This window comes from Mycteria americana, chromosome 20 (assembly GCF_035582795.1).
Source record: "Mycteria americana isolate JAX WOST 10 ecotype Jacksonville Zoo and Gardens chromosome 20, USCA_MyAme_1.0, whole genome shotgun sequence".
Taxonomy (NCBI): domain Eukaryota; kingdom Metazoa; phylum Chordata; class Aves; order Ciconiiformes; family Ciconiidae; genus Mycteria; species Mycteria americana.
Window position 1 is genome coordinate 5,501,777 of NC_134384.1, and position 13,536 is coordinate 5,515,312.

A 13,536-nucleotide genomic window follows, 5' to 3' on the forward strand; every position below is an offset into this window, starting at 1 on the left:
CAACGACGCATCGGGGGGCGGCGCAGGCGCAGTGGTGGTGGCGGCGGCGGGGGGCCATGGCGGCGGCGGCGCCGCTGCCCCCGGCGGCGCGGGCGCCCCCTGGCGGTGTCGCGGGGCGGGCGACGGCGGCGGCCCCGGGGGGGGCGGCCCCGGGGGCGGCCCGGGCCGAGGGCGCGGAGGGGCTGTTCGTGGTGCTGGGAGCGGGGCTCGCCGCCGCCAGCCACCCGCTGCTCTACGTCAAGCTGCTCGTCCAGGTCCGGGGCCGCCGGGAGGGTGCGGGCGGGCGGGCGGGCGGGCGGGGAGGGGGGCACCGGGGGGGGACGGGGAGCCCACGTATAACGGGGGATCGGGACCCCAATATAGTGAAGGGAGGGGGACCCCTGTGTAGTGCCCCTATGGAGACCTCTGTGTGCTGGGGACCACTATATATACAGCCCCCCCCCCATAACAGGGGACACAATGGGGACACCTATATAATGGGGGGACACCCCTATATAAGGAGGCAATGAGGGCCCCCATGTAACGGGAACCCCCGTATGTAACGGGATGAGGTCACCCTGTATGAAATGGGGAAGTCTGTATAATAGGAGGATGAGGGTACCCTCCACGATGGGCACCCCCTATATAACAGGGAATAGGAGACCCTATATAACGGAAGGGTGAGGACCCCTATACAGTGGGAACTCCTTTATAGCAGGGGTATCGGGACCCCCTCATATGACAGGGGATGGGGGGACCCCTATAAAATGGGAAAGATGAGGATACCCTCTGCAATGGGGACTCCTATATAATGAGGGATGGGAAACCCCTATATAACCGGGGGACGAGGACCTGCAGTGTCCTGAGCCCCCCTCTGTAATAGGGACCCCCATAAAACGGGAAGGACGAGGACCCCCTGTACCCTAGGGACCCCATATAATGGGAAGGGGACTGCCCGTGTCATGGCACCCCATGTATCTGAGGGTGACGGGGGGGGGGGGGGGGACACGTGGCCCTTCGGCAGCTTGCGGATGCCGGGATCGAGGCCGTGTGGCCCAGGGGCTTCGGGAGCACCGGGACAGGGGCAGGGACCTGCTCACGGGGTTTCTCTTGCAGGTCGGGCATGAGCCACTACCTCCAACCGTTGGAAGAAACGTCCTGGGAAGGAAAGTCCTGTACCTGCCCGGCTTCTTCACCTACGGTGAGCGAATGTCCCCCCCCTGCCAGCGCGAGGTCCTGCCTAAAAACGGGGCTGGGAGCTGCCAGGTAGACCGCGCTGACCTCCGTCAGCACTCCCACATCCCTGGCAGCATCCTTGGGATTATCCCGAGGCTGCGATGAGACATAAAACCCTACAACTAGTTGCAAAGCCGTCAGATTTACCTACCTGTTGTTGGCGACAAGGAGATGGTGGCCCCGGTGCTGCATCCCCTTCCCGTGACACGTTGCTCCGGGTTTGGACCGTAGTGGCGGCTGTGGGGAGGGTTTAGGGAGTGTAGGTTTGTTGGTGGAGGGTTTTGTGTGCGTTAGAGATAGCAAAGTGCCTTTCTTCGCTACAAAACAGCCCTGCAATAACTTGGCCCCCTGCCCTGCTCATTTGTGTGGTAGATGGAGCCCTAAAGGGACAGAAATACCAAGAAAAGGGAAGGTAAGATGTTTAGAAGGAAAAAAAAAAATACTGTTTTTCTCTCCTTGTGGGTGGAGCAGCACAGGAGAGGCGGGTGAATACTCTGTGACCTTGGGGGTTGCTTTCCCAGCGGGTTTGCTGTGGGGAAGGGGAGCGCACAGTCCTGAAAGTCAAGTCGGGCTGATCCCAAAATCGGACAGCGGTACCCGTGGGGCAGGGGGACCCGGCGCAGGAGCAGTACGAAAGCACTGCAGACCTGTCCTGGAACACCCAGGGCTGGAAATGCTCCAGTGCCACCCTTTGGAAGATGCATTTTCCAAATAGATTTACAGCATTGGGTGATGGAGACGTGCAGAGCCTTCCTGGCTTCCCTTGGGACAGCAGAGGATGGGGGCAGGAGCAGTTGGTACCCACAAGCATGTAGTGGGTTGTATTCCACCGTGTTATATCAGGGAGAAATTGCATCCATTGGCTTTTTTTTGGGCTGGAGACCTGAGGAAGTTTGCCGGGGAGAAGGTGGTGGAGCAGGAACTGAACCTGGGTTTGTGAGATCCATATTAACCCTGAGTCTGACGCCCCGGGGCGGAGGGAGGAGGTGACACCCCACAACGCATGAGGTGATCCCTCCCTACCCTGGTTCAGTCCAAACTGCCGTGTAGCCCTTTCAGGTGAGCAAAACAATCAAAAGACGAGAAGTAGCCCAAAAGACTGGAGCTGCCCTTCCAGATTAGACAGATGTGACAGGGAATACTTAAGGATTCTTTGCATCCTATATGAAATTTATTTAGGACTGTTACAATAAATCACTTACGGTGGGACCGCAGAGCGGCTGCCGTGCTGCGCTGAGCTCCGGCGCGGTTTCGGCTGCACGCCGGAGGTGTTTGGGATGCTCTCCGCGAGTTGGCCGGTTCCCGACTGACGGCAGCCTGGTGTTTTCTTACCCAGCCAGACACATTGTGGAAGTGGATGGGAAAAGAGGCCTCTTCCGTGGTCTTACTCCTCGCCTCATCTCAAGCACTTTATCAACCATCACCAGGGGGAGCGTGAAGAAGGTAAAGGTCGGCTTCTCTCTCCATAAATCAGCTTGTTGGGTCGGCTGGTGCTACTGCAGCAGAGCCAGGGAGCCTGCGTGTGCCTGCACCCAGCCACGACTGCACGTGGAGGAATAAAGCGCTCATCCCTCTCCATCTCCTAAGGGCTTTGAATAGTCCTCCAGGACAGGAGGAGAGCAGTGCCCATATCCCTACAACTTATTTTTTAAACAACTTTAATTTAATTTGAACAACCACTTGCCTTTTATCTGTTGTAAGCGGTTTCGTGACCCCTCTCTTCCCCTGTTTTACTTTTCATCCTTCCTTCTCCTATGTTCCTTCTTGCCTGTTTTTCTTCTCCTCCCATCTAGAGCGCAACTGCTCGTGGTTTCCTCCTGTCCTCAGACATGGAGGGTTTGTGGGTCAGCATCTCCATCAGTTTTGACCATACGTTTCTTCTGTCTCCGCTCAGGCCTTTCCACTGGAAGACATGGAGCATGTTTCTAACAAGGATGATGTGAAGACCTCCCTTAGGAAAGTGGTGAAAGAGGTGAGAAGTGGATATTGCATGTTAATGAGTGACCGGGGAGATTGCATTAGGGATGTGCCTGGAGAGCAAAGGACTCTTAAACTGTGGGCTGTGGGTGAAATTACTTGGAGAGAAACTCTGGGTGAAAAGGCTGTGGTATTTAGTAGCCGCTCTGTGTCTACCTGTGAAATATTTTGTAGGAATAGAGGTTTACCACGAACAACAGATTTCAAAAGAGGGACCCGAAATGGGTTTCACTCCGCTAAGGGAAAGGGCCTGATTTGTGCAGGTGGAGTAGCGCAGCTTTTCATACAGGTGTGGGTTTTTTCTCCCCAGACATCTCATGAGATGATGATGCAGTGCGTGTCCCGGGTTGTCTCACATCCGCTGCACGGTGAGTCCTCTCCCTCTGCCTGGCAGCCCTCTCCAGACTGAGGATTGCCCCAAAACCCCATTTACTCGATGCGCTTCTCTATCACAAATGGCTTCGTATGAAACCGCAGAACAGACGCAGGTCTGAGTGGTTGCGCAGGGAGGCTGACACTTGGGTTGGCCTTCAGGGACTAACCCAGCCGAGCGGCGAGGTGCTCTCGTCCCATTCATCCAAGAGCTTGTCCTAGAGATCCCGTTGGGGTTAGGGCCAGAAATCCTTCCCATCACTTACAGACTAGGGGAGGGCACTGGTGCCTGGTTTCTCTTGCGGTGATGAGGACCACCGAGAGGAGCTGGAGGTGATGCGAGTTGAGGGAAGGAAGGACAGAAGGGTCAGGTTGCATTTTCCTTTACATCCATTGCAACCCAAACTGGATTTGTTTCTTTGTCAGCTCTGTGTTTCTTTCCTCGTAGTGATCTCTATGCGCTGCATGGTCCAGTTTGTAGGCCGGGAAGTCAAATACAGGTGAGCGGCTGCAGCTCCGAAGGGTTCGGGCACACAGAAGCGCGAGTCCTGGAGTCAGCCGTGCCAGATGCTCCCATTCAACGGGGGATATGGCAACCCAGGAGGTCTGGGAGACTGAAAAGTGAATCTGAGCCATGGTTAGAGGGTGGGTGACTGTGGGGTGAAGGGAGGTGGGAAGGCTGGCCGCTGTCCCTGGCGTGCCTCTGTTCTGCCTTGTGACCATGGGGATTTTGGTGGCTGTAATGCGCCTTGCTGATCACACGGCGAGTCTCCTGCCTTTTTGCTTTAGGTGTTAATAGAAAGGGAAGTCAGCAGGGAGGCAGAGTTAGGTAATACAAAGCGTTGCTGCAACCCTGCTAGCCTGCAAGATTTTTCCAAGCCTTTTTCAGTAATACCTACCTCTCTGCAGGGCAAAACTGCACTTGCAGCCACTTGAAAGCGTGTTAGACGTGATTGCAGCTACCCCACAACTGCCAGCCCGAGCTCCCAGAGGCAGGACAGGGTTCTTGGGTTGAGAATCAGCCTAATCAAAGCATACTATGTGCCGTGGTTGTGGCACGTGTATCCACTCGCACAAAGCCAAGCAGAGCTCTTCTAGCTTCAGCGTTTAAACAGTTGTCAGCAAGTTGAGTGTTGTCCCAGGCGTCGTTGCCGACTGCCAGAGCGCGGACACAACCCTCCTTCGTGGGTTGAGGAGAAGCAGGAGAACAGAGCTGCCTGCATTGCTGCCATGATGGCTGGCAGGGCACTGCTATGGCTGGTGGCTGCAGAGTGCACGTGAAGCTGCGCGGGACAGAGACGGAGCAACCCCTGCACGCTTATAGCTCTTTTCCTTTCTTGGCAGCGGTGTGTTCGGCGCCATCGGCAGGATATTTAAGGAAGAAGGGATCCTGGGATTCTTTGTGTACGTGAGTTGTCGTTTAAATACTTTCTCCCATAGTCCGAAGGCGCCGATGGCTCTTCTGGCTGCTCTGCCCACCTCAGTTAAAGGAGTCGTGCTGAGCTTCCCCCAGCTGAAACCTTGTCTGATCACAGGACTCTCGCATCACTCCCATGAGCACAGATTAAATCTGTGCCTTTGACAGCGCCCCAGTTTGACCATTAAGTTTGCCCCAGATCTTATTTTCAATCAAACCTTCAGAGCCGAGGGAAAACCCTGTATTTTTTCTTACCTTTCTTTTTCCCTTGGTGCTTCTTTGTGTTTCAGTGAAGGGGCATTTAAAGCATTTGTTTGTGCAACAGGCACCAAGGTCAAGTGCAACAATGAGACCCCTTGTTGAAATCAAAGCCAGGGCCTGGATAAGAAGCACATTCCTCTGAAGAGCACTGCGGGCGCTTGTAATGAGCAGGTGGTTTGTGCTGGCAGCAGGTTTGCCTCTATGGCGGGAGCGTGATGCTGCCTGGACCGAAAGGAGCCGAAAGGTGCTTCCAGCCGCTTACGAAGCATAGCGAGTTGATGGCGTCGCTAAAGTGGAAGTCTAGTGGACACCTTTTTGCTTGAACCCTTAACATTTCTTGCCTTTTTTTCCCACATCTATATAAAAACAGAACCACCTGCTGCCTCCGCTCCCGGGGGGGAGATAACTCACTTTATTATGTCAATAATAGTAAAAGCAATTCCAAAATTTCAGGAGGGGTTTCCAGGGCTGATGCCTTTGGCTCTGCAATCACAAAATTTGGGCCTCCAGATGAAACATGAATGCATCGGGAAGAGGCAAGCAATCGCAGGGGCTCTCACCCTGTCCTTCCCCAAGGGGAAAGGGCCAGGGGTCTGCAGAGACCCCATCAGTTGGGTGTCACTGCATCTTCCTTTTGCAGCCCACAGCTTCTCTGCTGAGCTGTGCAGCCCCAAATCTCCTCCATTAAATACAGGTTCCTCTGGGATGTTCCCTGTGCGTGGGGCACAGCTGGAGCATGCTGCCCGGCAGCCCTCCCTCTCCTCCACCTCCCGAGGAAATAATGTGAAAGGAGCCGCCGCGTTCCCTTCCTCCACATAAAATAAACACTGTTGGTAGCCTAATTAAACTTAATAGTTCACAGGAAAGGCTTTAACACAACCCAAAATGTCTCAGGAGGGCTCTGAAGTTATACGTGCTCTACAACCCCGCTAGGAAATCACACTGCTGTGAGGGGAACACAAACTGCATCTGTAGGACCAAACTGCTGCTTTTCTGCTCTCAGCCCTCCTAACGCAATCCAAACACATCCACTCCCTTAAAATCATTGCGGTGCACTTGTTTCTCATGGCCTTATAACCTCTACGCAGCAATAACAGCAGCACACGCTCGCTCTGGATGTGTGCCTGGCTAGAGATAAAGACTTTTCAGGGGATGGACTTATCTCGCTTCCCCTCGTATCTGCAGCAGTGTCCTGCCTGCCAGCAGGCCAGAAAGATGTTCCTGGGGCTCTGAAACTGCCGCGCAGGGTCAGCTTGGAGGTGGCTTGTCCCGGCTCCCCAGCACCGGGGTTTCTCCTGCGGGGTTGCATCACTGTACATCACGCAGGCTTCCTCAGCTGCCTGCTGCTGTTTCAGCTTTTAATGACTTGCGTCTTCTAAAAATATTCCTAGTCCAGATCTCCTTGGACATCTCGCCAGGCGTGAGAGTTGTAGCACAAATGAATTTGGTTTTTCTTTAGTCCCTGTCTGCAGCTCTGTTAGACCCCTGGTCTCCAGTCATCCCATGAACTCAGGCCCAGCATCCGTCATTACTTTGATGACGGAGTAGAGAGAGGGATGGGATCATCATCGATAGATGGGTGAGGTTTTACTTACGTGGCTGCCATGGCCTGGTCCTGGACCAGCCCTCTGTTTCTGGACTTTATTAAGCCCCTGTTGTATCTGCAGCAGCTCAGGAGTCTGCTTCAGACTTGACTTTGAGAAAGGATTTTTTACAAAGGCTGAATGCTAAATGCAAAGCAGACCATCTTTTTGGGACCAGAGAGCTTTGATTTCTTTGTCCTGTCCGTTGCTCTCATGTATCGCATCTTTTAAGCCAGCAGATCTTCTGTTGAGGACTTCTGCTGTGCCTAGCCCCTGACAATACACCAAAAAGTGTACACCTTTGTATACCTTTGACAGTACACCGTGACAATACACAGGTTGTCTCCAAAAAGTACAAACCCTAACAGCAAGCGAGTGAAGCGGGCTGGATCAGAGCATGCAGTCCTCATTGCCGCTCTGCTGCTGCAGCGACCACAGCAGGAAACAAAACTGGGCCCCTTCTCCGAAGGGCAGCGTGGTGTTTGGGAAGAAATCAGTGACTCGGACTAGAGTGCTTGGAGGTGGCTCTTTCCAGCCCAGCAAACACTCGTGTGGCTCTCAACAGGCTCATTTTCAGAAGAACTGTCTGAACACATCTGCTGGTGAAACAGGCAGGTTTAAAACACGCCTGGATCCTTTTGCAGTGGAACAACCGCACACCCAAAGCAGGAGGCCCCACGTTCGATGCCTGCGCTGGTGCAACAGATGCTGTAGGAGCTCTGACAAACCGGAGAAACCTTCTGAAACGCTTTGTTAATGTTTTAGTGCCATTAGTTGCAGAAGCCGGGGGTGCTCGTGCTGCTGGGAGCTCCGGCCCACGTGTCGATGAGAGCCATAAGCCAAAGCAGCACATCACCCCGAGTCCCCGTGCTCTCAGGTGGCAGCAGGGACGGGGACAATCAGGGACGGGAGTGCTGCCCCCAGTTAATCCCACTTTGCAGTAGAGCAGGTTTTGCAGGAGCAACCCCCCTCATTTTAATTTCTAAAAGGAGGGAGGTTCCACAAAGAGATGAACTTCTCATTCTGCATCCGGAACAGCATCTGCAAATGAGCTTAACAGAAACCCGCTTCATCTGTGTCTTGCCTGGGTTTCCGAGCAGGAGTCGGGCCAAGAAAGGATTTGGGGTAGAACAAGGGCACTTGGCTGAGTCATGGCCAAGCCACAGATCCCAAACTTCCCACTCCAGAGCATCCCCCGTCCAGAGCAGCTGGCAGCACGCGTAGGACCGTGTTTGAAGGCCGGCAGAGCTCTTCCTTGAAATCTCCCCTTTTCCCTTCAGTTCCTCCCAAAGTAAAGATGCATTTTGGGGGAGTGGGGTTCCTCTGCGCTGGTGGAGGGGGTGAGGGAGGGCTGGGCGCCTCGGAAGGCGGCACTGGGACCCTTCTGCACCTCACGCCCCTCTTTGCCATTGCAGCGGTTTGGTCCCTCACATCCTGGGGGATGTCATCTTCCTCTGGTGCTGCAACCTCTTGGCTCACTTCATCAACACCTACGCGGTGGACGATAACGTGAGTGGAAGTGCCAGATGGAGGGTTTGGGGGGCCCGTACCAAGCACCTGCAGTTGGAAGGAGTTAATGGGAGGTTAATGGCTAATTTAATACAAACAGACACTGGGCTTTGGGTAAAACACTGTAAAAGTGCTAAAGATGCCATGTCTGCTCAGGGCTGTGTTTCAGCTGCAGTTCAGGGGATCAGGTTTGATAGCAAATGTTCTCCCTGATTCTCAGCTGGGATGCGGTGTGGTTGCTGTTGCTTTCTGCCTTCTTCCCCTGCCCCACACCCATCGTCTCAGGCTGAGGGATGTCGTGTAGTGACAGCGACAGCCTGGTGTCATCCAGCCTCCTCCATAATCCCTTTGGTTTCTCTTTCCAGTTCAGCCAGGCATCGGTGATCCGGAGCTACACAAAATTCGTGATGGGGGTACGTAGGCAACTGCCATGTCATTTCTCCTCTTCCTGACATCTGTGAGGTGAGAGCTCACGGTCTGGGGGAAGAGGCTGGTCTGTGCTTTATATCCAAAGATAACTCTGCTAACAGAGGATAACTCTGCTAACATGCAAAAGCTGGAACTAGCTTTTTTGACATGATGAACGTTAGAGAGGCTACCGGTTTTCTGTGCTTTCAGATCGCTGTGAGCATGCTGACGTACCCATTCCTTCTCGTGGGAGATCTCATGGCAGTGAACAACTGTGGGTATGTCCGTCACACTGAGATCTAAGGCTTTCCCTTCCTTTCTTCCAGCCCCTTGTTGTCTGAATCCTCTGCTAACGATCGTAAAGCTTTCATACAGAACCGTAAACTATATGGCACCTCGCAGAGTTGGCTCGTTTCCTGTCCCAGGTTGCTTATAATTTTAGATCAGAGGGCACAGACAAGAGCAGCATAAAAGCTCAAGTGGAGAGAAATAGGGAGAGTCGTGGTGGTGTGGTCTGATAGGAACTAGACCAGAGGCAGAAGGGATCAAAGGGACCGTGCTGGCTCTGGGGAGCGAAAGCAAAGCTCTTAATGGGGCAATGGGTGCAGACAGGAGCAGGACCAAACTTGCTTTCCCGAACCCACTGCTGCAAGAAGTCTTCCGCATTCGTGCTTAGGGGAAGGGGACTGGATCCAAGCCGCTGGTATAGTGTTTTCTTTTCTTCATATCTGGTGGCTCTTGAAGGTGTAGATACAGCGTATAGTCCTGGACTCTTAACGTATCCAGGTACACTCCTTATTTGTAGACTCCAAGGGGTAATTAAATTACACGATCTGTTGCATTGTAAATAACGAGCTGGTCATTTGGCCTTCAGCCCGGTACGGACACTGTTTCTGTGTCCTCACTTACACTTATTGCCGCTCTTATGTTACCTGTCTGGATAAAGTGACATCTGTACATACCATCTCAGCTATTTCTTGTTGCCATGCAGGTTGCGTGCCGGCCTCCCTCCCTACGCTCCTGCGTTTACATCCTGGATCCATTGCTGGAGGTATCTCAGTGCTCAGGTGAGGGAGCAGGGCACACGCGAGGCCTTGGGCTCCCTCTGCTCCTTCCTGAGGTCTCCAGCGCTGCCCAAAAAGTGCCTGTGCTGCATCCTTGATGTGCTCTGTAACCTGTTTCCATCCCTCCAGTTGGCACTGGTATCGGGCATGGCAGTACTGGTCTGCCCATTACATGCTCCGAGCTTGCAGCCTGCAAACTTTGCGCCAATGCATTGCACGCAGCAAAGCGAGGTGGCTCTGCCCCTCTCCATCAGTCATCCCTGGGGGAAATGCCCGACTCCAGCACCCACGGGGCTGAAACCCTACTTTCTCCTCCATAGCAACCCGGGGTGCTCAGGCCTTGCAGTGGGCACGAGTCGGTCCCTGCTAAACCAGCTGCAATTCCCCGGCCGGGTCTCAGCAGGGCTGCCCTGACCCTGTGCTCTCCCTCCTCCTCAGGGGCAGCTGTTCCGCGGCTCCAGCCTGCTCTTCCGCAGAGCACCCATGCCAGCCGCCTGCTTCCCCATCGACTGACTCCTCGGCAGGGAGAGGTGATGAACTTGGACTCCTCAAGAAACCCTAAGCTTGTTTCGATATATGTATATTTTTTCTTTTCGATCCAAAGTCCGTGGTGCCAGAACAAGACACCTCCTCTCCAGCAAGGCCAGCAACAAGTTGGCTTCTGGAGGTCTGGCTTCAGGCTCCAGCTGGACCAAAGCCCCATCCTCGTGGCTGTCTCGACCAGGACGTGTAGCAGAGAGAGCAGAAGTGAGTTGTCTTGTCTCTTTGGTCCAGGCTGTGGCTCTGGAGTCACTGGGGAAGTCTGGGAGACCAGAAAATGCCCAGGTACTAAACGAGCCAGCCCCAAGATGCAGGGACAAAAGACTGCTTCATTCTGCCTGAGCTGAGAAGTGGCAAGAGATCCAAGGTCGCCTTGCTGGGAAGGCTACGCCAGCTGACCAGCCTCCTGTCTTGTCTCTTCTGGAGAGGGCAAACGTTTGTGTGGCAGGCAGCTCATCCTGGGCTAGATCAACCCTGTGACCCATATTTAAGGGTTTGAGGGTACCTGAACACTAGGGAGCACACCACCTCCCACGGGCGTGAAAGGGAAATTATAGCATCAAAACAGAAAAGGGAAACAGAACCCCACTACAAAGAGCAGCGCAGTCCCAAAGAGACAGGTATGGCTCAGCTCCAGGGCAGCGTTGGGACTTGGACACGGAGAGAGCACTTGGGGAGGGTGTGTGCTGCGGTTGGTAACCGCTTTGGGAGGGCTTTTTGCCGCAGGACGGGCTGTATTGAGGATAACACCCAACAGAGCTGCTGGGTGTAACCCGGGCAGGCAGCCTGTACGCATTGCTCAGGGGACATGGGTCCTGGGTTGGACCGGCCCGTGCTTGGGTGCGGCGTGTTTCCGTACCAGCACGACTGCATCACGCGAGCGTCTCCCAGCCGACAGGACCACGAGCCCCGCCGGGCTCCGGCCAAACCCGAGCATCGCCGCTTCGCTGATGGACACGGAGCCGTGTGTTGCGGCACTGGGCTGCTGCGTGGCAGTGTCCTGCTAATAGCTACACGCCCAAGGGTTCTCCTTGCAGGAGGAGCACACGGTCCGTTGCTGTCTGGAGTAAAGGAATAAACCTTGAGCTGGCCAAAGGTTTGCGAGGCGTCGGGGTCAAGGGCTCCTCAGGCACATGGGAGCATGGCCGGCCCTTGCGCAGCAGAGCTCACCGGTGGCAGCCGGGCAGGATTTATCCTCAGCTCCCCACACAAGAGTTTTTTTTGCACCAGTCTGTGCTGTCATGGCAGCCAGGCAGATTTCCCCTGTTTGATTCCCCCACGAAGCAGTCTTTTGCACAGAGGTGTTGCTGCGCTCCCTGCGAAGAGGTTTTGGGGTCCTTGAGCAGGTTCCCATGTGCTGCCGCAGCAGCAGCTGGGGTCACATCCCATCCTGGTCCTCTGGAAAACCCCAACCTGCCATCGCACAGGGGTTTTCCTCCATCAGATGGGTTTGATCCACACCTCCCAGCCAGGGCGTGCGGGACAGCACTGGTACACACTGGGACCGGTGGTTCCCACCCAGCTCCCTTCGGTCTTGTGAAGTCGGTCCTGTCTGTCCTCCTTTCCTCCCATACAGTTTATGTTACAGTAACAAAAGTTAAATAATGCATGGCCCTGTTCCCTAACACCAGAGATTATTTCAAAGAGGATTTAACCGTGCTCTGAAATACAGCTATAAAACAACAACTCTTGGGCGTTTCTTTTTTAAAAAAAAGTGTTAATTTTTTTCTGCATAACAGGCTCCCTCACTCAGGGAAGGTTTCAGTTTAACACAGGCATTTCCCTTGGTTTCTTCCCCAAAATCAGGGCTAAACCAGCTGTTGCAAACTCAGATTCCCTCTGATCTTCCTCACCTCCATGGAAGGTCGGCAGGTTTAGGCTGAGCAAACTGGGAGCACCTGGAGCGAGGGTGGAGGCAGCAGTGGGCTCAGCTGCTTGAAACAACATTCATGAAAGTGGGTATTAGGAGTTAAAATGGACCCTGAGCAAGCCTGGAAGGGATGGTGGAGACCCTTTGCTGCTGTCAGACCTGCTCTGAGCCCATCGGGCGGGCTCAGCCGCTCCATCCTCCCCTGCACAGCTCCCAGGGCCCTTACCCACCTGCCTTTTAACGCGTGAGCTGGCGTCTTGCCTACCCCAACACTGGGCATTGCATCTCCCAGATCACGCCACGCCTGCTCAGGAACGTGTGCCTTTACCCTCAAAATGAAGGCCACCTTCTGCTGGTCACGTGCCTGTAAAACCTCCTGCACCCTCTGCACAGCCTGGCTGCAGCCACTGCAATGAAAAGTCCTATTGCCTTTCCTTTAAGGAATTTACTTAAATCTGCACCAGAGCAAGCATCCTGGCAGCAATTTCTGCCCAGTTCACTGCGACCCATGAGGTTTGCTGGAAACACAACACTTGAATATAGTTTTTGGTCAATTTAAATGAAAACCAGGTTTACAAAGGTTTCAATGCACTGTTTTACCTCGAAGCAGGGGCTGCCATTCATAGGATGATTAAATATTTCCTTACCTCCTCCTGTTTCTAACCCTGGTTCTTCTTGTCCCATGCTTCATTTGAGGTGTCCCACCACGGGGATAGTGTCTGCACCAGAAGCAGGCAAGGAGACAACCCAAACTGCGGCTGGGCTCCCTGCTCCTTTCAATTGCTGCCCTGTTAGTGGGTGCCCGGCCCCGCAGCTGGTGCTCGTGTAGCACAGCTGATGGGGACGAGGCCCCGTGCCCGCAGGAGAGGGGATCCGGGGTGAAACCTGCGGTCGGGAGAACAAATGAAGGGGTGTAGGAGGAGGTTTGGGTCCGGCACCAGCAACGGAGCCTGGGGTTTCTCCCACCTGCAGCCCCAGCGCTCCCCTATCTGCCCAGGAAACAAACAGGTTTAAATATTGACTCTCTCCTGCACAAAACTGGGATGGGTGGAGATCGCTGCCGTTCTGTGCCCGCGCACTGGAAAACGGAGATTGCCGGGACTTTGGCCTCATCTGCTCCCAGCTGCTGGGTGGAGAAGGGAGGCAGCGATGGCAGCCGGGAGAGGGAAAGTCGGGTCAAGGCCGCCCTGACTCTCCGCGGGGCCCAGACGCTTGGGCCTGGCAGGGTTTGGGGAGCAACGAGGTGCTGGTGAAGCCCTTGTGCCCAGGGAAAGTGCAGCTGAGGTCGGACCGATTGCATCGTCCTTCCCTTTCCCCCTG

The 13,536-nt window shown here is 54.5% G+C and overlaps 1 protein-coding gene across 1 annotated transcript; it reads left to right on the forward strand.

Moving 5' to 3' along the window:
• Positions 1–41: 41 nt before the first annotated feature.
• MTCH1 (mitochondrial carrier 1) lies at positions 42–12,018 on the forward strand. The gene is made up of 12 exons (XM_075521979.1): positions 42–254; positions 1,096–1,180; positions 2,552–2,658; positions 3,110–3,187; positions 3,503–3,560; positions 4,013–4,064; positions 4,909–4,968; positions 8,241–8,334; positions 8,700–8,747; positions 8,953–9,020; positions 9,734–9,809; positions 10,245–12,018. Exons 1-12 carry the CDS (start codon positions 57–59, stop codon positions 10,317–10,319), a joined length of 999 nt encoding a protein of 332 aa, XP_075378094.1. The 5' UTR covers positions 42–56; the 3' UTR covers positions 10,320–12,018.
• Positions 12,019–13,536: the final 1,518 nt, after the last annotated feature.